General features: G+C 39.5%; 1 protein-coding gene across 1 annotated transcript in view; it reads right to left on the reverse strand.

The window, feature by feature from the left end:
• The window catches only part of EXOC4 (exocyst complex component 4), a 1,163,948-nt gene that overhangs the window by 213,847 nt on the left and 924,631 nt on the right, over positions 1–25,470 (reverse strand). Inside the window, exon 12 of the mRNA XM_053716390.1 lies at positions 25,227–25,363. Within this exon, the coding sequence (XP_053572365.1) occupies positions 25,227–25,363 (137 nt within the window). The remainder of the gene's footprint in view (positions 1–25,226; positions 25,364–25,470) is intronic.

The raw sequence follows: 25,470 nt of genomic DNA on the forward strand, positions 1-25,470 counted from the left end.
AACGTTTTAAAATAAAACCGTTACTGTCACTTTAAATTTTAAACTGAACACACTTTATTACTGCAATTGCGAAAAAACATGAAGGAATTGTGCAAAATTCACCAAATTTTCACCACAGTGTCTTAAAGCCTTAAAAGTATTGCACACCAAATTTGGAAGCTTTAACCCTTAAAATAACGGAACCGGAGCCGTTTTAAACTTTAACCCCTTTACAGTCCCTGGTATCTGCTTTGCTGAGACCCAACCAAGCCCAAAGGGGAATACGATACCAAATGACGCCTTCAGAAAGTCTTTTCTAAGTGTCAGAGCTCCTCTCACATGCGACTGCATGCCATGCCTCTCAAAAACAAGTGCGCCACACCGGCGCGAAAATGAGGCTCTGCTTATGCTTTGGGAAAGCCCCTAAGGTATAAGGTGTCTAATACAGTGCCTGCCGATATTATTATATCAAAATACCCAGATAAAATGATTCCTCAAGGCTAAATATGTGTTAATAATGAATCGATTTAGCCCAAAAAAAGTCTACAGTCTTAATAAGCCCTTGTGAAGCCCTTATTTACGATCGTAATAAACATGGCTTACCGGATCCCATAGGGAAAATGACAGCTTCCAGCATTACATCGTCTTGTTAGAATGTGTCATACCTCAAGCAGCAAGAGACTGCATACTGTTCCCCCAACTGAAGTTAATTGCTCTCAACAGTCCTGTGTGGAACAGCCATGGATTTTAGTTACGGTTGCTAAAATCATTTTCCTCATACAAACAGAAATCTTCATCTCTTTTCTGTTTCTGAGTAAATAGTACATACCAGCACTATTTCAAAATAACAAACTCTTGATTGAATAATAAAAACTACAGTTAAACACTAAAAAACTCTAAGCCATCTCCGTGGAGATGTTGCCTGTACAACGGCAAAGAGAATGACTGGGGTAGGCGGAGCCTAGGAGGGATCATGTGACCAGCTTTGCTGGGCTCTTTGCCATTTCCTGTTGGGGAGGAGAATATCCCACAAGTAAGGATGACGCCGTGGACCGGACACACCTATGTTGGAGAAAAATGGGTTTCATATCCCTTTAGTACCTTAATCCAGTTTGTCTGACAGCCAAGAGGTGTTGGCTGAAAGATTTCTACTGAACGTCAGATATTACAGAAGTGCTAGTTGATGGGGCAGGGTAAGTATGTAGCAGTGTCTGCTATATGCGTTCCTTGCATCCCACACCCTTCTGTGAGCTAAAAGAACGAGCTAACTAAATCCCAAAGTTGGTTCTGTAGTTTTAGGAAATAACGCAAACCCTTTTTCTCCCACTAGGTAAAGCGGGGAAAGACACAGGAGGCGCCAAATCCCACTAATGATACAGCAAAGGAAACCCTCTCAATAAATCAGAAAGACAAACATACATCTATCCGCAAATATCAAATCAGTATTACTTATTAGTCCTGATGTCCATAGGACAAAGTAAATGGGGCAGCTCCTCTTCTCAGCCCATTTAAATCTACGTGCAAGTTCTACAACATAAAAACATACAGAGGGCGCCCCAATCGTGCTGTACGGCCACAGCTGGGGGGCGCCTAAAGGTACTGATAACATACTGTGAGTATAGGTGCACTATTTTACTTATACACCTAAGGGTGAGGTGATACCGCACCATTGCGTGCCCTCTTTATATATTTCAATTGTGGAGTTTTGTCGTTTTAACTTGATGAGCAAGCAATCCTTATTGCAAACAGTAAAGACAAAACACAAAATGGTAAAGCAGCGCTTTGCATTTAAAAGTAATTTGCACAACGGTGCATTAAGATACGGTCTTACTGTTCTTAGGTCCCCTGATGGAAAAAGAAATGCAGGATGGCTTCAATATACTTCGTATCCCTATCTGTAGGTCCAGATGCAGCCGCTCTCTTTACCGGTGTATTCCTCCTCACACAGGTCAAAGTGACAAATGCAGACTGAAAGAAATAGGGAACAGAGCAAAACGGACCAGATTCAAGGTAGCAGTTTATTCAGAATGACAAATGCCACAATAAAAAATGTACTTACAAGATGTAAGTTGTTAAAAAGCATTTCACAAGTTTTGTTGTTAACAAATAGTCCCACTTCGGTATTAGGGTAATCAGCAGCCGACAGGAAAGTCTTTCTCCCCCACACAGCTGAAGAATCCTCTGGAAGATTAGAAGATCGAAAGGGACCTGATGAGCTCAATGCGTTCCCCCAGTGTGCGCCCAGGCTTTTTTAAGAGCAGATAGCAGACTAAACAACTTGCTATTATTTCTAACACAAAGCTAATCCTAATTGGACAACAGTAATAACCAATAGGACTGTAGAAAACAGTACACCCCCCCCCCCCAATTCATGTAGAGATAAATTTACAATATGATTTGAAATTTAGTGGCACTAACTCCCAGGAGAGTATAGTATTCTTGGATATAAGTCTTATGAAAAATCCAGTGGACAACAAAGTTATAGTGAAGAATTTTAAGAAAACAGTTGATAGGAACAGTTTTGTAGATGCCAGAAGTGGTCACCTTAAAAAATGGAAATCTAATATCCCTGCAAGTCAGTATATCAGAATTAGGCGAAATTGCTCAAGAATTTCTGACTTTGAAATAGAGGCAGAAGAGTTAGATAAGAAATTCTTGGAAAAGGGATATGACAATGAACTTTTAAAGGAAGCTAAAATAAAAGCAATCAAGTTAGACAGAAACTTTTGAAGAGTGAAAAAGCGACAAGTAGCAATAAGACAAGGGATAATCAAGTACGTTTTATTACCACTTACAATGCGGGAGCAAGGGTCATCAAAAAAGTAATGACCAGACATTGGGGAATACTCAAATCTGACGCTATACTGGGGAACATAGTGGGGTATAGACCACTAATTACCTTTAGAAAAAACAAAAATTAAAAAAAACATTTAGCCCCCAGCAAATTAAGAAAGGAAATAAGAGAAGTAGTAAGGAAGAAGGATGAGAAAGAATTCCTAAGCAATTGGTTATCCCTCCCTATGGGTACTTATAAATGTAACAAAGGTAGATGTAACGTGTGCTCATATAGGAAATCTCTTTAGAAATGCGGAAGGTACAGAACAATTGGAAATTAGACACAGATGTAACTGTGAAACCAACTACACAGTATACCTTTTACGTTGTGTGACCTGATTTACAACGGGCGCACTGAAAGGAAAACACGGACTAGATTTAATGAGCACCTTTATAATATTAAAAATCATTTTAAAAAACAGTGTACCCAATCATTTTCCCTAGTCCATGGTTGTGACCCCAGGGTCTTGAGATCCAGATAATTGATTGGATATCCCCTGAAAAGAAGAATAGGTTAAGACTTCTCAGACATTTTCAAACTAAAGAGTTTGAGTCCTTCCGTTCTTAACACAGATTTGGATGTACAAGCGTTTCTTTAGACACTAGTTGATACTTTTTAGTTGTTTTTAATGTCATTGTATGGTGTGAACTCCCAAAGTATAATCCACCTCTCATTAGTGTTAACTCATTTTGTTTATCCATTTTCCCCCTTTTTGCAAATTTATAATTATTTCTATTTTTGATGACTAACTGTTGTTTTTATATTTTTTCAGGTCCTTAAAGTGATTGAATTTTTAGGATTTTTTAACTTTTATATGATTTTTAGATAGTGAAGTTTTTTTACTGTGTTATGAATTGTATTTTAGTTTGAGACTTGTACTATTATTACTATGCAATGTATCTCTCAAATTACAGCTTTGTTGCTGTTATTTGTATTTTGCAATTTATAATTTATATTTTGCATTCATGCTACATTTTTAATTTTATTCTCATATTTATTCACATTATGTATATATTGTATGTCATACAATCATGAATGTTAAGATGCATTTGTTAGATCAATTGTTGAATCACTGTACTAGTATTTATAAGTTTCAGTATTGTAACTATATCTCTATGTTAATTGGGGTGAGTGCACTGTTTACTACAGTCCTATTGGTTATTGCTGTTGTCCAATTAGGATTAGCTCTGTGTTAGAAATAATAGCAAGTTGTTTAGTCTGCTATCTGCTCTTGAAAAAGCCTGGGCGTACACTTGGGGAAACGCGTTGAGCTTATCAGGTCCCTTTTGATCTTCTGATCTTCCGGAGGATTCTTCAGCTGTGTGGGGGAGAAAGACTTTCCTGTCGGCTGCGGATTACCCTAATACCGGAGCGGGACTATTTGTTCACAACAAAGTATGTGAAATGCTTTTAGCAACTTACATCTTGTAAGTAGAATTTTTATTGCGGCGTGTTTGTCATTCTGAATAAACTACTACCTTGAATCTGGTCCGTTTTGCGCTGTTCCCTATTTCTTTCAGTCTGCATTAATCCTTATTGCAAGTAGAAGTAAATACCACAATAACATTACAGTAAAAATCTACAGCCACGACGCAGGAGGAACTAAGTGCCTATTTGTGCCAGGAATTTAAAATTAAAAAGGAAAACGCTGGCTCTTCAGCAACCTCCTGATTATAAAATAGTAAGACAGAAGCAATAGAACGTGAGGCTGTGTTGTGTCTGCGCTGATTTAACCACAACACAAACAACCTTAAGGGCAAATAGGGAAAAAAGAAGCAGCCCGGTCTAAGACAAATTGATATTAATGACAAGCAGATAAAAATGACTTGAGAGGTGCGTTTATTACATTGGTCATTTGTGAACATTAGCGGCCTTTTCAGCTAATTACTCTCATTAGTAATTTGACTTACATGTTAGTGAATAGCATAATTAGCATGACAAAATGTGCAACATCAGTACGTGGGGGTAGGTGTACAAGGGGTGTACAAGCATTAGCGGCATTCTCTAGGGTCAAAGAGCAAAGAGAATTCATCTGAATGCTCCAATCACTGGCAGAATACAGTCCCGTGCTTTACTGTAGAAAAAATGCCAATAGGAAGCGTGAAAAAGCCTTTTCAATAGCTGAAATCCAATATAATTATACAGCCCACCCAACCGAAATAAAAAAGATGCTTATGGAATGAAGCTTAGCCAGGATAATTAGGTTAATTGCTACATCCAAAAGCCATTATCTTCTAATTAATTCACAGATCCCTGCACCAAAGACAAAACCATCTGCGAGAATATTTCTTTTTTGCTCGGGATAAAAGTGATGTTTTCCAAGCAACCAATGAAATCTCAACATTTGGTAGCACAGAGAGACAGGTCATGGGAAATTATTTTATTTGCAGATGCACAAAATCACTGCGTCAATGAAGGACAAGAAATGGAAGATTTAATAGGCAAGTCTAATTTACAGACTTATGGCCATCAATGGTATTCTACTGGCTTTGAGATGCAGTGAAAGGTTTTAGTGTCCCACACCCTTTGTTAACTCTTTCAAGTGCTCAGTTGGTGCTATTGCCAAAGGGAATAAAAAATAAATAAAAGATGGAAGCATGAGCAAAATATATATATATATACGTAGCATTTTTAAAATGCTCCCTACAGAAATGGTGATATTTAGTGTTGATATTTTTATTCACTATTTTAAATTAAAGGAACATAATACTCATATGCTAAATCACTTGAAAGTGATGCAGTATAACTGTAAAAATCTGACAGGAAAATATCACCTGAGCATCTCTATGTAAAAAAGGAAGATATTTTACCTCACAATTTCCTCAGCTCACAAGAGTAACTGCTGTATAAAAAGTTATCTTTCAGTTACTGCCCAGGAAGAAGTGAACAGCAGCCAATCAGCATCAGCAGTGCTGAGGTCATTAACTCTTTAACTGTGACCTCATGAGATTCCATAGTAAACTTCCTTAAACTTAACAGGGAAATAATATAAGTGTGCATGAGGCTCGCTCCCTTGCCTGTCCCAGGACAGGCATACTGATTTGCTGCTTAAAGTCCGTTACAATGGGGTTTGAATACTTAGGACATATTGATGTAAAATATCTTCCTATTTTACATAGAGATGTTCAGGTGATATTTTCTAGTCAGCTTTTTACAGCTATACAGCATAAAGTGTTTCAACATTTGGGTATCATGTCCCTTTAAGATATTTCTTTACACACCATTATAACCAGATACCAAATACAGTTAAAAGTATCAAATAATCTGGGAAACTGAAAAATCAGGAGGTGCCTAAAAATAAAATATAATCTTATTCAGGAAAAATGACCAAATATCCATTGTAATCCAATCACTGTGATTGTTCTTCTACAATGTCGCACACAGATTTAAAGAGACTAAAATGTACTAAAAAGAATAATTTAAGGATTAATTTCCCTTTAAAGCTGTTTCTCTTCTTTTCGTTGTAGTCAAAATGTAACAAAGCAAGCGGGTGCTAAAACAGAGCGTTACTACAGATGCAAGGACCAAACACAAAGTTCATGCACTGAATGCACCAAGGATATGGTATTGGGATATTTTGTAACCTCTCAGATCAGTCACCAGGCTAATCACCAGCCAATAAATACTGCAGATCTCTTCTGCATGTAACACCAGCAGCATGGCACGGCAACCATTCGCCAGCGCCATAATCAGGATATTAGTGCCGCTGAGTATAAACTATCATGAATCCAATTAACAAGGGTAAAACTACAAAACTGTTTTTCTTGTATTCACTGGAGCTACAGATTTAAAACAAATAAATATCAACAAGACAATTCTCCACTTATTTCCCACACTGGCTGTTTTAGAAGGTCCCATCCAGCCTGTTCTTTTGGCAGCATTTCCTTGGCGCATTCACTTTGTGAGTGACTTTTACTGAACTTTTTTATGTGCCCACCAGTGATACTGCACTGTTGTGGCACCCTCTTGTTTTGGTCATAGGAGAACTAGCACAGTAACATTGTACCCATAACGGCACTGTAGCTACAAGAGAGTGTTACAGGTAATATCACTGCATTTACATTATACCCATAATGGCACCATAGTTACAACACAGCGGTACAGGTGATATCACTGCAACTAAACGATACCCATAACAGGACTGTAGCTACAACACAGCGGTACAGGTGATATCACTGAAGCTACATTGTACCCATAATGGCACCGTAGCTACAACACAGCTGTACAGGTGATATCACTGCAGTTACATTGTATCCATAACTGCACTGTAGTTACAACACAGCGGTACAGGTGATATCACTGCAGCTACATCGTACCCATAACGGCACTATAGTTTACAACACAGCGGTACAGGTGATATCACTGCAACTAAACGATACCCATAACAGGACTGTAGTTACAACACAGCAGTACAGGTGATATCACTGCAGCTACATTGTACCCATAATGGCACCGTAACTACAACACAGCGGTAAAGGTGATATCACTGCAGTTACATTGTATCCATAACTGCACTGTAGTTACAACACAGCAGTACAGGTGATATCACTGCAGCTACATCGTACCCATAACGGCACTATAGTTTACAACACAGCGGTACAGGTGATATCACTGCAACTAAACGATACCCATAACAGGACTGTAGTTACAACACAGCAGTACAGGTGATATCACTGCAGCTACATTGTACCCATAATGGCACTGTAGCTACAACACAGCGGTACAGGTGATACCACTGCAGTTACATTGTACCCATAACAGCACAGCAGTACAGGTGATATAACTGTAGTTACATTGTACTCATAATGGCACTGTAGCTACAACACAGCTATACAGGTGATATCACTGCAGCTACATCGTACCAATAACGGCACTATAGCTTACAACACAGCGGTACAGGTGATATCACTGCAACTAAACGATACCCATAACAGGACTGTAGTTACAACACAGCAGTACAGGTGATATCACTGCAGCTACATTGTACTCATAATGGCACCGTAGCTACAACACAGCAATACAGGTGATATCACTGCAGTTACATTGTACCCATAATGGCACCGTAGCTACAACACAGCTATACAGGTGATATCACTGTAGTTACATTGTACCCATAATGGCACCGTAGCTACAACACAGCTATACAGGTGATATCACTGAAGCTACATTGTACCCATAATGGCACTGTAGCTACAAGAGAGTGTTACAGGTAATATCACTGCAGTTACATTGTACCCATAATGGCACCATAGTTACAACACAGCGGTACAGGTGATATCACTGAAGCTACATTGTACCCATAACGGCACTATAGTTTACAACACAGCGGTACATGTGATATCACTGCAACTAAACGATACCCATAACAGGACTGTAGCTACAACACAGCAGTACAGGTGATATCACTGCAGCTACATTGTACCCATAATGGCACCGTAGCTACAACACAGCTGTACAGGTGATATCACTGCAGTTACATTGTATCCATAACTGCACTGTAGTTACAACACAGCAGTACAGGTGATATCACTGCAGCTACATCGTACCCATAACGGCACTATAGCTTACAACACAGCGGTACAGGCAATATCACTGCAACTAAACGATACCCATAACAGGACTGTAATTACAACACAGCAGTACAGGTGATATCACTGCAGCTACATTGTACCCATAATGGCACCGTAGCTACAACACAGCTATACAGGTGATATCACTGCAGTTACATTGTACCCATAATGGCACTGTAGCTACAACACAGCGTTACAGATGATATCACTGCAGCTACATTGTACCCATAACGGCACTGTAGCTACAACACAGCAGTACAGTTGATATAACTGTAGCTACATTGTACCCATAATGGCACTGTAGCTACAACACAGCTATACAGGTGATATCACTGCAGCTGCATCGTACCCATAACGGCACTATAGCTTACAACACAGCGGTACAGGTGATATCACTGCAACTAAAAGATACCCATAACAGGACTGTAGTTATAACACAGCAGTACAGGTGATATCACTGTAGTTACATTGTACCCATAATGGCACCGTAGCTACAACACAGCTATACAGGTGATATCACTGTAGTTACATTGTACCCATAATGGCACCGTAGCTACAACACAGCTATACAGGTGATATAACTGCAGCTACATTGTACCCATAACGGCACTGTAGCTACAACACAGCAGTACAGGTGATATAACTGTAGCTACATTGTACCCATAATGGCACTGTAGCTACAACAAAGCTATACAGGTGATATCACTGCAGTTACATTGTACCCATATCGGCACTGTAGCTACAACACAGCTGTACAGGGGATATCACTGCAGATACATTGTACCCATAATGGCACTGTAGCTACAACACAGCGGTACAGGTGATATCACTGCACTTACATTGTATATATAACGGCACTGTAGCTACAACACAGTGGTACAGGTAATATCACTGCAGCTACATTGTAGCCATAATGACACTGTAGCTACAACACAGCGGTACAGGTGATATCACTGCAGTTACATTGTACCCATAATGGCACTGTAGCTACAACACAGCTATACAGGTGATATCATTGCAGCTACATTGTACCCATAATTGCACTGTAGCTACAACACAGCGGTACAGGTGATATCACTGAAGCTACATTGTACCCATAACGGCACTATAGTTTACAACACAGCGGTACAGGTGATATCACTGCAACTAAATGATACCCATAACAGGACTGTAGCTACAACACAGCAGTACAGGTGATATCACTGCAGCTACATTGTACCCATAATGGCACCGTAGCTACAACACAGCTGTACAGGATATATCACTGCAGCTACATTGTACCCATAATTGCACAGTAGCTACAACACAGCGGTACAGGTGATATCACTGCAGTTACATTGTACCCATAACGGCACTGTAGCTACAACACATCTATACAGGTGATATCACTGCAGTTACATTGTACCCATAACGGCACTGTAGCTACAACACAGCTGTACAGGGGATATCACTGCAGCTACATTGTACCCATAACGGCACTGTAGCTACAACACAGCTGTACAAGGGATATCACTGCAGCTACATTGTACCCATAATGACACTGTAGCTGCAAGACAGCGGTACAGGTGATATCACTGAGGCTACTATGTACCATGAAAGCACTGCGGATACAATGTTATGGTAGATGTCAAGGACAAAAATGATAAACTAGATACAATTAATATCCTGCAATATATAATTGCCTGGAAAATTTCAGTTTTGGGTGACAAGGCACTATGTATATTAGCACTATTTGAAAAAAATAAAATGCAGGAACACTGTAGCAAAGCAATCAAGTAAGCAGGAATATTGACCACACAAACCTATTTCCATAGTTCGGCCCATTTCATCCAAGACACCCAATGCATAGACAATATAATCTGTAGTTACATTGTACCCATAATGGCACCGTAGCTACAACACAGCTATACAGGTGATATCACTGTAGTTACATTGTACCCATAATGGCACCGTAGCTACAACACAGCTATACAGGTGATATCACTGCAGCTACATTGTACCCATAACGGCACTGTAGCTACAACACAGCAGTACAGGTGATATAACTGTAGCTACATTGTACCTATAATGGCACTGTAGCTACAACAAAGCTATACAGGTGATATCACTGCAGTTACATTGTACCCATATCGGCACTGTAGCTACAACACAGCTGTACAGGGGATATCACTGCAGATACATTGTACCCATAATGGCACTGTAGCTACAACACAGCGGTACAGGTGATATCACTGCACTTACATTGTATATATAACGGCACTGTAGCTACAACACAGTGGTACAGGTAATATCACTGCAGCTACATTGTAGCCATAATGACACTGTAGCTACAACACAGCGGTACAGGTGATATCACTGCAGTTACATTGTACCCATAATGGCACTGTAGCTACAACACAGCTATACAGGTGATATCATTGCAGCTACATTGTACCCATAATTGCACTGTAGCTACAACACAGCGGTACAGGTGATATCACTGAAGCTACATTGTACCCATAACGGCACTATAGTTTACAACACAGCGGTACAGGTGATATCACTGCAACTAAACGATACCCATAACAGGACTGTAGCTACAACACAGCAGTACAGGTGATATCACTGCAGCTACATTGTACCCATAATGGCACCGTAGCTACAACACAGCTGTACAGGTGATATCACTGCAGCTACATTGTACCCATAATTGCACAGTAGCTACAACACAGCGGTACAGGTGATATCACTGCAGTTACATTGTACCCATAACGGCACTGTAGCTACAACACATCTATACAGGTGATATCACTGCAGTTACATTGTACCCATAACGGCACTGTAGCTACAACACAGCTGTAGGGATATCACTGCAGCTACATTGTACCCATAACGGCACTGTAGCTACAACACAGCTATACAAGGGATATCACTGCAGCTACATTGTACCCATAATGACACTGTAGCTGTAAGACAGCGGTACAGGTGATATCACTGAGGCTACTATGTACCATGAAAGCACTGCGGATACAATGTTATGGTAGATGTCAAGGACAAAAATGATAAACTAGATACAATTAATATCCTGCAATATATAATTGCCTGGAAAATTTCAGTTTTGGGTGACAAGGCACTATGTATATTAACAGAATTTGAAAAAAATAAAATGCAGGAACACTGTAGCAAAGCAATCAAGTAAGCAGGAATATTGACCACACAAACCTATTTCCATAGTTCGGCCCATTTCATCCAAGACACCCAATGCATAGACAATATAATCTGTAAACTGCAGGAGATTCACAGATGCCAGATCTATTATTATTCTGCTGCTGTAATGTAAAGCTCAGATGCCACAATATGTAACAAAATTTACCTTTAGGGCCAATTAAAACTTTTTGTCTGACTTTTGTCTGATTCCCACAGACAACTTTACCACAGGACAGGAGCCCCAAAAAACATAATTTATGTAAGAACTTACCTGATAAATTCATTTCTTTCATATTGGCAAGAGTCCATGAGCTAGTGACGTATGGGATATACAATCCTACCAGGAGGGGCAAAGTTTCCCAAACCTCAAAATGCCTATAAATACACCCTCACCACACCCGCAATTCAGTTTAACGAATAGCCAAGTAGTGAGGTGATAAAGGAAGGAGTAAAAAGCATCAACAAAGGAATTTGGAAATAATTGTGCTATATACAAAAAAATCATAACCACCATAAAAAGGGTGGGCCTCATGGACTCTTGCCAATATGAAAGAAATTAATTTATCAGGTAAGTTCTTACATAAAGTATGTTTTCTTTCATGTAATTGGCAAGAGTCCATGAGCTAGTGCCGTATGGGATATCAAATACCCAAGATGTGGAACTCCACGCAAGAGTCACTAGAGAGGGAGGGATAAAAAATAAACAACAGCCAAATGCTGAAAAAAATAATCCACAACCCAAATATAAGTTATTCTCATGAAGAAAAGAAAAACTTAAAATATCCGCAGAAGAATCAAACTGAAACAGCTGCCTGAAGAACTTTTCTACCAAAAACTGCTTCAGAAGAAGCAAATACATAAAAACGGTAGAATTTAATAAATGTATGCAAAGAGGACCAAGTCGCTGCTTTGCAAATCTGATCAACTGAAGCTTCATTCTTAAAAGCCCACAAAGTGGAGACTGATCTAGTAGAATGAGTTGTAATTCTCTGAGGCGGGGCTTGACCCGACTCCAAATAAGCTTGATGAATCAAAAGCTTTAACCAAGAGGCCAAAGAAATAGCAGAGGCCTTCTGACCTTTCCTAAGACCAGAAAATATAACAAATAGACTAGAAGTCTTCCTGAAAGCCTTAGTAGCTTCAAAATAATATTTCAAAGCTCTAACCACATCCAAAGAATGTAAGGATCTTTCTAAAGGATACTTAGGATTAGGACACAAGGAAGGGACAACAATTTATCTACTAATGTTGTTAGAATTCAGAACCTTAGGTAAAAATTCAAATGAAGTATGCAAAACCGCCTTATCCTGATGAAAAATCAGAAAAGGAGATTCACAAGAAAGAGCAGATAGCTCAGAAACTCTTCTAGCAGAAGAGATGGCCAAAAGGAACAACACTTTCCAAGAAAGTAGTTTAATGTCCAAAGAATGCATAGGCTCAAATGGAGGAGCCTGTAACGCCTTCAAAATCAAATTAAGACTCCAAGGAGGAGAAATTGATTTAATGACGTGCTTAATTTGAACTAAAGCCTGTACAAAACAGTGAATATCAGGAAGTTTAGCAATCTTTCTGTGAAATAAAACTGAAAGAGCAGAGATTTGTTCCTTAAAGGAACTTGCAGACAAACCCCTATCCAAACCATCCTGGAGAAACTGTAAAATTCAAGCAGCTAGATTTAGAGTTTGGCGGTAGCCGTGAAAACCAGCGTTAGAGGCTCCTAACGCTGGTTTTGGGCTACCGCTGGTATTTAGAGTCAGTCAGGAAAGGGTCTAACGCTCACTTTCCAGCCGCGACTTTTCCATACCGCAGATCCCCCTACGCCATTTGCGTATCCTATCTTTTCAATGGGATCTTTCTAACGCAGGTATTTAGGGTCGTGGCTGAAGTGAGCGTTAGAAATCTAACGACATGACTCGAGCCGCAGAAAAAAGTCAGGAGTTAAGAGCTTTCTGGGCTAACGCCGGTTTATAAAGCTCTTAACTACTGTGCTCTAAAGTACACTAACACGCATAAACTACCTATGTACCCCTAAACCGAGGCCCCCCCCACATCGCCGCCACTCTATTAAAATTTTTTAACCCCTAATCTGCCACTCCGTACACCGCCGCCACCTACGTTATCCCTATGTACCCCTAATCTGCTGCCCCTAATACCGCCAACCCCCATATTATATTTATTAACCTCTAATCTGCCGCCCCCGCTATCGCTGACCCCTGCATATTATTATTAACCCCTAATCTGCCGCTCCGTACACCGCCGCAACCTACGTTATCCCTATGTACCCCTAATCTGCTGCCCCTAACACCGCCGACCCCTATATTATATTTATTAACCCCTAATCTGCCGCCCCCAACGTCGCCGCCACCTACCTACACTTATTGACCCCTAATCTGCCGACCGGACCGCACCGCTACTATAATAAATGTATTAACCCCTAATCCGCCTCACTCCCGCCTCAATAACCCCATAATAAATAGTATTAACCCCTAATCTGCCCTCCCTAACATCGCCGACACCTAACTTCAAGCATTAACCCCTAATCTGCCGACCGGAGCTCACCGCTACTCTAATAAATTTTTTAACCCCTAAAGCTAATTCTAACCCTAACCCCCCCTAAGTTAAATATAATTTTTATCTAACGAAATAAATTAACTCTTATTAAATAAATTATTCCTATTTAAAGCTAAATACTTACCTGTAAAATAAACCCTAATATAGCTACAATATAAATAATAATTATATTGTAGCTATTTTAGGATTAATATTTATTTTACAGGCAACTTTGTATTTATTTTAACCAGGTACAATAGCTATTAAATAGTTAATAACTATTTAATAGCTACCTAGCTAAAATAATTACAAAATTACCTGTAAAATAAATCCTAACCTAAGTTAAAATTAAACCTAACACTACACTATCAATAAATTAATTAAATAAAATACCTACAATTATCTACAATTAAACCTAACACTACACTATCAATAAATTAATTAAATACAATACCTACAAATAAATACAATTAAATAAACTAACTAAAGTACAAAAATAAAAAAGAACTAAGTTACAAAAAATAAAAAAATATTTACAAACATTAGAAAAATATTACAACAATTTTAAACTAATTACACCTACTCTAAGCCCCCTAATAAAATAACAAAGACCCCCAAAATAAAAAAAATGCCCTACCCTATTCTAAAATTAAAATAGAAAAGCTCTTTTACCTTACCAGCCCTGAAAAGGGCCCTTTGCGGGGTATGCCCCAAAGAATTCAGCTCTTTTGCCTGTAAAAAAAAAAGCCATACAATACCCCCCCCAACATTACAACCCACCACCCACATACCCCTAATCTAACCCAAACCCCCCTTAAATAAACCTAACACTAAGCCCCTGAAGATCTCCCTACCTTGTCTTCACCACGCCGGGTTCACCGATCGATCCAGAAGAGCTCCTCCGATGTCTTGATCCAAGCCCAAGCGGGGGGCTGAAGATGTCCATGATTCGACTGAAGTCTTCATCCAAGCGGGAGCTGAAGAGGTCCATGATCGGGCTGAAGTCTTCATCCAAGCGGGAGCTGAAGAGGGCCATGATCGGGCTGAAGTCTTCTATCAAGCGGCATCTTCAATCTTCTTTCTTCCGGATCCATGGTCATCCCGCCGACGCAGAACATCCATCTTCACCGATGACTTCCCGACGAATGACGGTTCCTTTAAGGGACGTCATCCAAGATGGCGTCCCTCGAATTCCGATCAGCCAATCAGATTGAGCTTGCATTCTATTGGCTGTTCCGATCAGCCAATAGAATGCGAGCTCAATCTGATTGGCTGATCGGATCAGCCAATCGGATTGAACTTGATTCTGATTGGCTGATTCCATCAGCCAATCAGAATTTTCTTACCTTAATTCCGATTGGCTGATAGAATCCTATCAGCCAATCGGAATTCGAGGGACGCCATCTTGGATGACGTCCCTTAAAGGCGGGATGAACTACATGGATCCGGAAGAAAGAAGATTGAAGATGCCGCTTGATAGAAGACTTCAGTCGGATCATGGACCTCTTCAGCTCCCGCTTGGATGAAGACTTCAGCCGGATCATGGACATCTTCAGCCCCCCGCTTGGGCTTGGATCAAGACATCGGAAGCTCTTCTGGATCGATCGGTGAACCCGACGTGGTGAAGATAAGGTAGGAAGATCTTCAGGGGCTTAGTGTTAGGTTTATTTAAGGGGGGTTTGGGTTAGATTAGGGGTATGTGGGTGGTGGGTTGTAATGTTGGGGGGGGTATTGTATGTTTTTTTTTACAGGCAAAAGAGCTGAATTCTTTGGGGCATGCCCCGCAAAGGGCCTTTTTCAGGGCTGGTAAGGTAAAAGAACTTTTCTATTTTAATTTTAGAATAGGGTAGGGCATTTTTTTATTTTGGGGGTCTTTCTTATTTTATTAGGGGGCTTAGAGTAGGTGTAATTAGTTTAACATTGTTGTAATATTTTTCTAATGTTTGTAAATATTTTTTTATTTTTTGTAACTTAGTTCTTTTTTATTTTTTGTACTTTAGTTAGTTTATTTCATTGTATTTATTTGTAGGTATTGTATTTAATTAATTTATTGATAGTGTAGTGTTAGGTTTAATTGTAGATAATTGTAGGTAGTTTATTTAATTAATTTATTGATAGTGTAGTGTTAGGTTTAATTGTAACTTAGGTTAGGATTTATTTTACAGGTAATTTTGTAATTATTTTAACTAGGTAACTATTAAATAGTTATTAACTATTTAATAGCTATTGTACCTGGTTAAAATAAATACAAAGTTGCCTGTAAAATAAATATTAATCCTAAAATAGCTACAATATAATTTTAATTTATATTGTAGCTATATTAGGGTTTATTTTACAGGTAAGTATTTAGCTTTAAATAGGAATAATTTATTTAATAAGAGTTAATTTATTTCGTTAGATTTAAATTATATTTAACTTAGGGGGGGGGGGTGTTAGTGTTAGGGTTAGACTTAGCTTTAGGGGTTAATACATTTATTAGAGTAGCGGTGAGATCCGGTCGGCAGATTAGGGGTTAATTATTGTAGGTAGGTGGAGGCGACGTTGGGGGCGGCAGATTAGGGGTTAATAAATATAATATAGGGGTCGGCGGTGTTAGGGGCAGCAGATTAGGGGTACATAGGTATAATGTAGGTTGCGGTGGTGTACAGAGCGGCAGATTAGGGGTTAATAATTGTAGGTAGGTGGAGGCGACGTTGTGGGGGGCAGATTAGGGGTTAATAAATATAATATAGGGGTCGGCGGTGTTAGGGGCAGCAGATTAGGGGTACATAGGTATAATGTAGGATGCGGCAGTGTACGGAGCGGCAGATTAGGGCTTAATAATAATATGCAGGGGTCAGCGATAGCGGGGGCGGCAGATTAGGGGTTAATAAGTGTAAGGCTAGGGGTGTTTAGACTCGGGGTACATGTTAGGGTGTTAGGTGCAGACTTAGGAAGTGTTTCCCCATAGGAAACAATGGGGCTGCGTTAGGAGCTGAACGCTGCTTTTTTGCAGGTTTTAGGTTTTTTTTCAGCTCAAACAGCCCCATTGTTTTCTATGGGGGAATCGTGCACGAGCACGTTTTTGAAGCTGGCCGCGTTCGTAAGCACCGCTGGTATTTAGAGTTGAAGTGGCGGTAAATATGCTCTACGCTCCCTTTTTTGGAGCCTAACGCAGCCATTCTGTGAACTCTAAATACCAGCGGTATTTAAAAGGTGCGGGGGAAAAAAGCATGCGTAGCTAACGCACCCCTTTGGCCGCAGAACTCTAAATTTAGCCGTAGGAATTCTAAAAGAATGCCAAGAGAATTTATGAGAAGAACACCATGAAATGTAAATCTTCCAAACTCGATAATAAATCTTCCTAGAGACAGATTTACGAGCTTGTAACATAGTATTAATTACTGAGTCAGAGAAACCTCTATGACTTAATACTAAGCGTTCAATTTCCATACCTTCAAATTTAATGATTTGAGATCCTGATGGAAAAACGGACCTTGAGACAGTAGGTCCGGCCTTAACGGTAGTGGCCAAGGTTGGCAACTGGACATCCAAACAAGATCCGCATACCAAAACCTGTGGGGCCATGCTGGAGCCACCAGCAACACAAACGATTGTTCCACGATGATCTTGGAGATCACTCTCGGAAGAGCTAGAGGCGGGAAGAAATAAGCAGGTTGATAACACCAAGGAAGTGTCAGCGCATCCACTGCTTCTGCCTGAGAATCCCTGGACCTGGACAGGTATCTGGGAAGTTTCTTGTTTAGATGAGAAGCAATCAGATCTATTTCTGGAAGACCCCACATCTGAACAATCTGAGAGAACACATCCGGATGGAGAGACCACTCCCCTGGATGTAAAGTCTGACGGCTGAGATAATACGCCTCCCAATTGTCTACACTTGGGATATGAACCGCAGAAATTAGACAAGAGCTGGATTCTGCCCAAACAAGTATCCGAAATACTTCTTTCATAGCTAGGGGACTGTGAGTCCCACCCTGATGATTGACATATGCCACAGTTGTGATATTGTCTGTCTGAAAATAAATGAACGGTTTTCTCTTCAACAGAGGCCAAAACTGAAGAGCTTTGAGAATTGCACGGAGTTCTAAAATATTGATTGGTAATCTCGCCTCTTGAGATTTCCAAACTCCTTGTGCTGTCAGAGATCCCCAGACAGCTCCCCAACCTGAAAGACTCGCATCTGTTGTGATCACAGTCCAGGTTGGCCGAACAAAAGAGGCCCCTTGAACTAAACGCTGGTGATTTAACCACCACGTCAGAGAGTGTCGAACATTGGGATTTAAGGATATTAATTGTGATATCTTTGTATAATCCCTGCACCATTGATTCAGCATGCAAAGCTGGAGAGGTCTCATGTGAAAACGAGCAAAAGGAATCGCATCCAATGCTGCAGTCATGAGGCCTAAAACTTCCATGCACATAGCCACTGAAGGGAATGACTGAGACTGAAGGTGCCGACATGCTGCAACCAATTTCAAATGTCTCTTGTCTGTTAGAGACAGAGTCATGGACACTGAATCTATCTGGAAACCTAAAAAGGTGACCCTTGTCTGAGGAATCAAAAAACTTTTTGGTAAATTGATCCTCCAACCATGTTTTCGAAGAAACAACACAAGTTGATTTGTGTGAGATTCTGCAGAACGTAAAGACTGAGCTAGTACCAAGATATCGTCCAAATAAGGAAACACCGCAATACCCTGTTTTCTGATTACAGAGAGTAGGGCACCCAGAACCTTTGTAAAGATGCTTGGAGCTGTTGCTAGGCCAAATGGAAGAGAAACAAATTGGTAATGCTTGTCTAGAAAAGAGAATCTCAGGAACTGATAATGTTCTGGATGAATCGGAATATGCAGGTAAGCATCCTGCAAGTCTATTGTAGACATATAATGTCCTTGCTGAACAAAAGGCAGAATAGTCCTTATAGTCACCATCTTGAAAGTTGGTACTCTTACATAACGATTCAAAATTTTCAGATCCAGAACTGGTCTGAATGAATTTTCTTTCTTCAGGACAATGAATAGATTTGAATAAAACCTCAGGCCTTGTTCCTGAAAGGGAACCGGCATGATAACCCCTGAAACCTCCAGATCTGAAACACACTTCAGGAAAGCCTGAGCTTTTACTGGATTCACTGGGATGCGTGAGAGAACAAATCTTCTCACAGGAGGTCTTACTCTGAATCCTATTCGGTACCCCTGAGAGACAATGCTCTGAATCCATTGATTTTGGACAGAATTTGCCCAAACATCCCTGAAAAACCTTAATCTGCACCCTACCAGCTGAGCTGGAATGAGGGCCGCACCTTCATTCGGACTCAGGTGCTGACTTTGGTTTCTTAAAAGGCTTGAATTTATTCCAATTTGAGGAAGGCTTCCAATTGGAAACAGATTCCTTGGGGGAAGGATTAGGTTTTTGTTCCTTATTTTGACAAAAGGAACGAAAACGATTAGAAGCCTTAGATTTACCCTTAGGTTTTTTATCCTGAGGCAAAAAAACTCCTTTCCCCCCAGTAACAGTTGAAATAATAGAATCCAACTGAGAACCAAATAAATTATTACCTTGGAAAGAAAGAGATAGCAATCTAGACTTAGATGTCATATCAGCATTCCAAGATTTAAACCACAAAGCTCTTCTAGCTAATACAACTAAAGACATGGATCTAACATCAATTTTGATAATATCAAAAATGGCATCACAAATAAAATGATTAGCATGTTGCAGTAAGCGAACAATGCTAGATATGTCAGAATCCAATTCTTGTTGCGCTAAATTCTATAAACCAAAAAGTTGAAGCAGCTGCAACATCAGCCAAAGTAATTGCAGGCCTAAAAAGATGACCTGAATATAAATAGGCTTTCCTTAGATAAAATTCAATCTTCCTATCTAAAGGATCTTTAAAGGAAGTACTATCTTCCATAGGAATAGTGGTTCGTTTAGCAAGAGTAGAAATAGCCCCATCAACTTTGGGGATCTTTTCCCAAAACTCTATTGCAATTGCTGGTAAAGGATACAATTTTTTAAACCTTGCAGAAGGATTAAAAGGAGTACCTGGCTTATTCCATTCCTTAGAAATCATGTCAGAAATAGCATCAGGAATAGAAAAAACCTCTGGAGTAACCACAGTAGGTTTAAAAACAGCATTTAAATGTTTACTGGTTTTAATATCAAGAGGACTAGCTTCCTCAATATCCAAAGTAATTAACACTTCTTTTAACAAAGAATGCATATACTCTATTTTAAATAAATAAGTAGATTTGACAGTGTCAATGTCTGAGGAAGGATCTTCTGAATCAGATAGATCCTCATCAGAGGTGGAAAATTCATTATGCTGTCGGTCATTTGAAATTTCATCAACTTTATCAGAAGTTTTAAAAGACCTCTTACGCTTATTAGAAGGTGGAAATGCAGACAAAGCCTTCTGAATAGAATCAGTAACAAATTCTTTAAAATTCATAGGTATATCATGTACATTAGAAGTTGAAGGAACTGCAACTGGCAATGTACTATTACAGATGGACACTCTATCTGCATGTAAAAGTTTATCATGACAACTAATATAAATTACATTAGGAGATATAATCTCCACAATTTTACAACAAATGCACTTAGCTTTGGTAGAACCAATGTCAGGCAGCAAAGTTCCAGCAGATACTTCTGAGGCAGGATCAGATTGAGACATCTTGCAAAATATAAAACAACATATAAAAAAAATGATCAATTTCCTTATATGACAGTTTCAGGAATGGGAAAAAAAGCAAATAGCATAGCCCTCTGACATAGCAAAAGGCAAGAGGCAAAAGCAATAGGGCAATAAATAATGAAAAAAGTTTGGCGCCAAGTATGATGCACAACGTAACTGAAATTTTTTTTGGCGCCAACCATGTCCGTAATGACACACTCGCGTCACTAACGACGCAACCCTGTGTGAACCCCTGCGTCAAGTAAGACACCGGAAATGGCGAACTTGCGTCAACGGACGTGCCAAGAATGACGCAATAAAGTGTAGCATTTAGCGCACCCGCAAGCCTAAGACAGCCTCCAATTTGAACAAGTAGTCAATTGAAAAAAAGACTAAACCCCAGGTAAGAAAAATATTTCTCAATATTAACTTTCCCAAATATGAAACTGACAATCTGCAAAAGGAAATACATGAACCTGACTCATAAGTACAATACATATATTTAGAACTTTATATAAATGCATAAAGTGCCAAACCATAGCTGAGGTGTCTTAAGAAATAAAAACATACTTACCAAAAGACATCCATCCACATATAGCAGATAGCCAAACCAGTACTGAAACAGTTATCAGTAGAGGTAATGGTATATGAGAGTATATCGTCAATCTGAAAAGGGAGGTATGAGATGAATCTCAACCTCCGATAACAGAGAACCTATGAAAAAGACCCCCATTAGGAAAATCATTGCATTCAGGTAATACTCTCTACGTCCCTCTGACATTCGCTGTACTCTGAGAGGAATCTGGCTTCAGAATGCTGAGAACATAGAAATCTTAGCACAAACTTACTTCACCACCTCCATAGGAGGCAAAGTTTGTAAAACTGAATTGTGGGTGTGGTGAGGGGTGTATTTATAGGCATTTTGAGGTTTGGGAAACTTTGCCCCTCCTGGTAGGATTGTATATCTCATACGTCACTAGCTCATGGACTCTTGCCAATTACATGAAAGAAACAGGACTGCCCCAGGAAAAAAATGGACAGCTGTTAAAGGTGTTCTAGCTACCTTTTTAACAGAGCTAAATTGGGAGCTTCTAAGTAAGTTTTTAAATGGTTTTATACTGTGTTTTTTATATCAGTATCTGTGCATATTATACTTAAAAGTGTCTATTGCATGCAGTTATATGAAAATTGGTGTATACTGTCCCTTTAAGTATGTGTTCGAAAGAATGTATTTCTGTAACAGCAAATTGTTTTATTAAAGTATACGTATGCGCGAGAGTCTGTTTTATGTAGAGAAAAGCATGCAGTGTAAAAATAAATGAGTAATAATGTAACACAAGAGAAATAATTCACAAAACAGCTCTCAATGATGGCATTTTCTACATGAGAGGATTATTATGTGCGGACCGATTATCACGTCAGGCTGCGTAAAGCTTTCATTTTGTATTTTCCATTAGCATTACGGCGCTCGCTGCACTTAGCTAATCTAATAATAAAATATATCACCAATAATTTGGTTTCTCATCTCATATTTACAAATGCACCAACACAACTAACACAATCTCATGCCATGTTTTTAGCGATTTGAAAAGTATCATAAAAGCCTTGAGTCTGCGTAATAATTATGTTAATAGAAGAAAAAAAATTGTAGGAAAGGACATACGCTGGATTATGTATTGCTGTCTTTCTATTATCCTGGCCTAATTAGGTTCTAAACTCTCAAATAAACATGAAAGGATTAAACATTATCAAAGGCACATTATACCCTCTCTCTTATTCCATCTAAAAGGGGGGTTTTCAAATTGTATTAGTTGTATTTAAAAACAGACACTCCTGCACTAAATAAAACATCCCTGAATAACCCATGCATATATATTTTTTTAGTGGACAATACAAAGTATTGATCTAGGCCCATTTTGGTATATTTCATGCCACCATTTCACCGCCAAATGCGATCAAATAAAAAAAAATTGTTAACTTTTTCACAAACTTTAGGTTTCTCACTGAAATTATTTACAAACAGCTTGTGCAATTGTGGCACAAATGGTTGTAAATGCTTCTCTGGGATCCCCTTTGTTCAGAAATAGCAGACATTTATGGCTTTGACATAATTTTTTGGTAATTAGAAGGCCGCTAAATCAAGCTGTGCATCACACGTGTATTATGCCCAGCAGTGAAGGGGTTAATTAGGTTGGTTGTAGGGAGCTTGTAGGGTTAAATTTAGCTTTAGTGTAGTGTAGAAGACAACCCAAAGGATTGATCTAGGACTATTTTGGTATATTTCATGCCACCATTTCACCGCCAAATGTGATAAAATAAAAAAAATCGTTAACTTTTTCACAATTTTAGGTTTCTCACTGAAATTATTTACAGTTAGAGCAATCATGGCACAAATGTTTGTAAATGCTTCTCTGGGATCCCCATTGTTCAGAAATAGCAGACATATATGGCTTTGGTATTGCTTATTGGTAATTAGAAGGCCGCAAAATGCCGCTGCGCACCACACTTATATTATGCCCAGCAGTTAAGGAGTTAATTTGGTAGCTTTTAGGGTTAATTTTAGCTTTAGTGTAGAGATCAGCCTCCCACCTGACACATCCCAACCCCCTGATCCCTACCTGATCCCCTCAAACAGCTCCCTTCCCTCCCCCACCCCACAATTGTCACCGCCATCTTAAGTACTGGCAGAATCTCTGCCAGTACTAAAAAAAAGCCATTTTTTAAAAATGTATTTTATTTGTTTACAGTTATTCTGCAGTGTTGGATCCCCCATTAGCCCCCAAACTCCCTGATCCCCCCAAACAGCTCTCTAACCCTCCCCACTCTACCTAGTTGCCGCCATCTTGGGTACTGGCAGCTGTCTGCCAGTACCAAGTTTGCTGATAAAAACTATTTTTAATATTTTTTTATCTTAAAAATAAATTTTCTGTATTGTAGCTGCCCCCCTCAATTCTCTCCCCCTCCCACTCCATTCTTCTCATGTATGCTTCTCATACATTACTAGATAAATGATGCGGCACGCACGCGTGCGCCCCCCCACACGCCCCCCCCCCCGCGCACAGGATCCGGATGTTAACCACCAATAGTCGCCCACCAACGATCGGCACCATTGGCACCAGTGCCCCTCTCTGCATCAGTGTGTAAAAAAGGGTATCGCAGTGATGCCTCAATATCGAGGCATCATTGCAATACCCCGAGAGCAGCTGGAAGCGATAGCAATAGCTTCCAGTGCTCATTTTCACAGAGGATGTACCAGGTACGTCCATTGTCATTAACTGACAGTTTTTGCAGGATGTACCTGGTACGTCCTCTGTCATTAAAGGGACAACATACACTCATTTTTTCTTTGCATAAATGTTTTGTAGATGATCTATTTATATAGCCCATAAAGTTTTTTTTTAAATAAATGTATAGTTTTGCTTATTTTTAAATAACATTGCTCTGATTTTCAGACTCCTAACCAAGCCCCACAGTTTTATGTGAATACTGTCAGCTACCTTCTCCAGCTTGCTCCTGTTTGTGTAAAGGGTCTTTTCATATGCAAAAGGAGGGGGAGGGGGGGGAGAGTCTTATTTACCACTTGCAGTGGGCTTTCCAGCTGCCTTTTCAACAGAGCCAAACTGACAGCTTCTAAGTAAGTTTTTAAACAGTTTTATACTGGATTTTTATATCAGTATCTGTGCATCTTATTCTTTATAGTAGTGTCTATTACATGCAGTTATATGAAAATGAGTGCATACTGTCCCTTTAAGGGGTTAAACAACTTTACAATTTACTTCCATTAACAAAATGTGCAGTCTTTTTATATTTACACTTTTTGAGTCACCAGCTCCTACTGAGCATGTGCAAGAATTTACAGAATATACGTATATGCACTTGTGATTGGCCGATGGGGAGTGGAAATAGACAAAACTGAAAGTTGTCAGAAAAAATCTACTACTCATTTGAAGTTCAGACTAAGTGCTATTGCATTGTCTTGTTGTTATGCATTGGTGGAGTATGCAAATCTACTGTATTTACTGCTCCTTTAATCTATAAGCAGGTAGCTGCAACAACTCTATTACTAACCTTCTTCTGGGAGGCCAAGAACCGAACTGGATAGAGATGGGAGGTGGGAGAGAATTGAAGCTCTTGTGTGGGTTTTTGACCTCCTTCTACTGACGGGAATTATATCCCACATGTTATCGGTTATCATTTTATAAAATAAATATTAATTGTGACTATAATCTAACCCTACTAACACCAGTACTGTGTGTGCCTGGTAGTGACAAATACAAATATAAGCTACAATTGTCGGCATTTGGAGCAGTCTAATAGCACCAGCTTTCCTGGGGCAAGACTAAAACAATATACGCCACTGCTTCCTAACTTTCCTAGCTGGAAGTGACAATAATTGTTCTGCTCAGTCAGCGGAGGTGTCTACCTGAATGCTGCACTGCAGGTGTCCTTATATTCCTGTAGTTTGACACACACCATGTTCAGGAACTGATCAGAATACGCACTGAGATCCCGCATTAAATTCATTAGGTCCTGCACAGTCTTCTCCACAATGACAGTGCTCTGAAAGGCAAAAGAAAACCAAATGACATTGTAAGAAGTACAGATAACCAGAATCAGGCATCAAACCTAAACACAAGTCATTACACTTAGCATCTTACACATTCATG

This window comes from Bombina bombina, chromosome 6, assembly GCF_027579735.1.
Source record: "Bombina bombina isolate aBomBom1 chromosome 6, aBomBom1.pri, whole genome shotgun sequence".
Classification (NCBI taxonomy): Eukaryota; Metazoa; Chordata; class Amphibia; order Anura; family Bombinatoridae; genus Bombina; species Bombina bombina.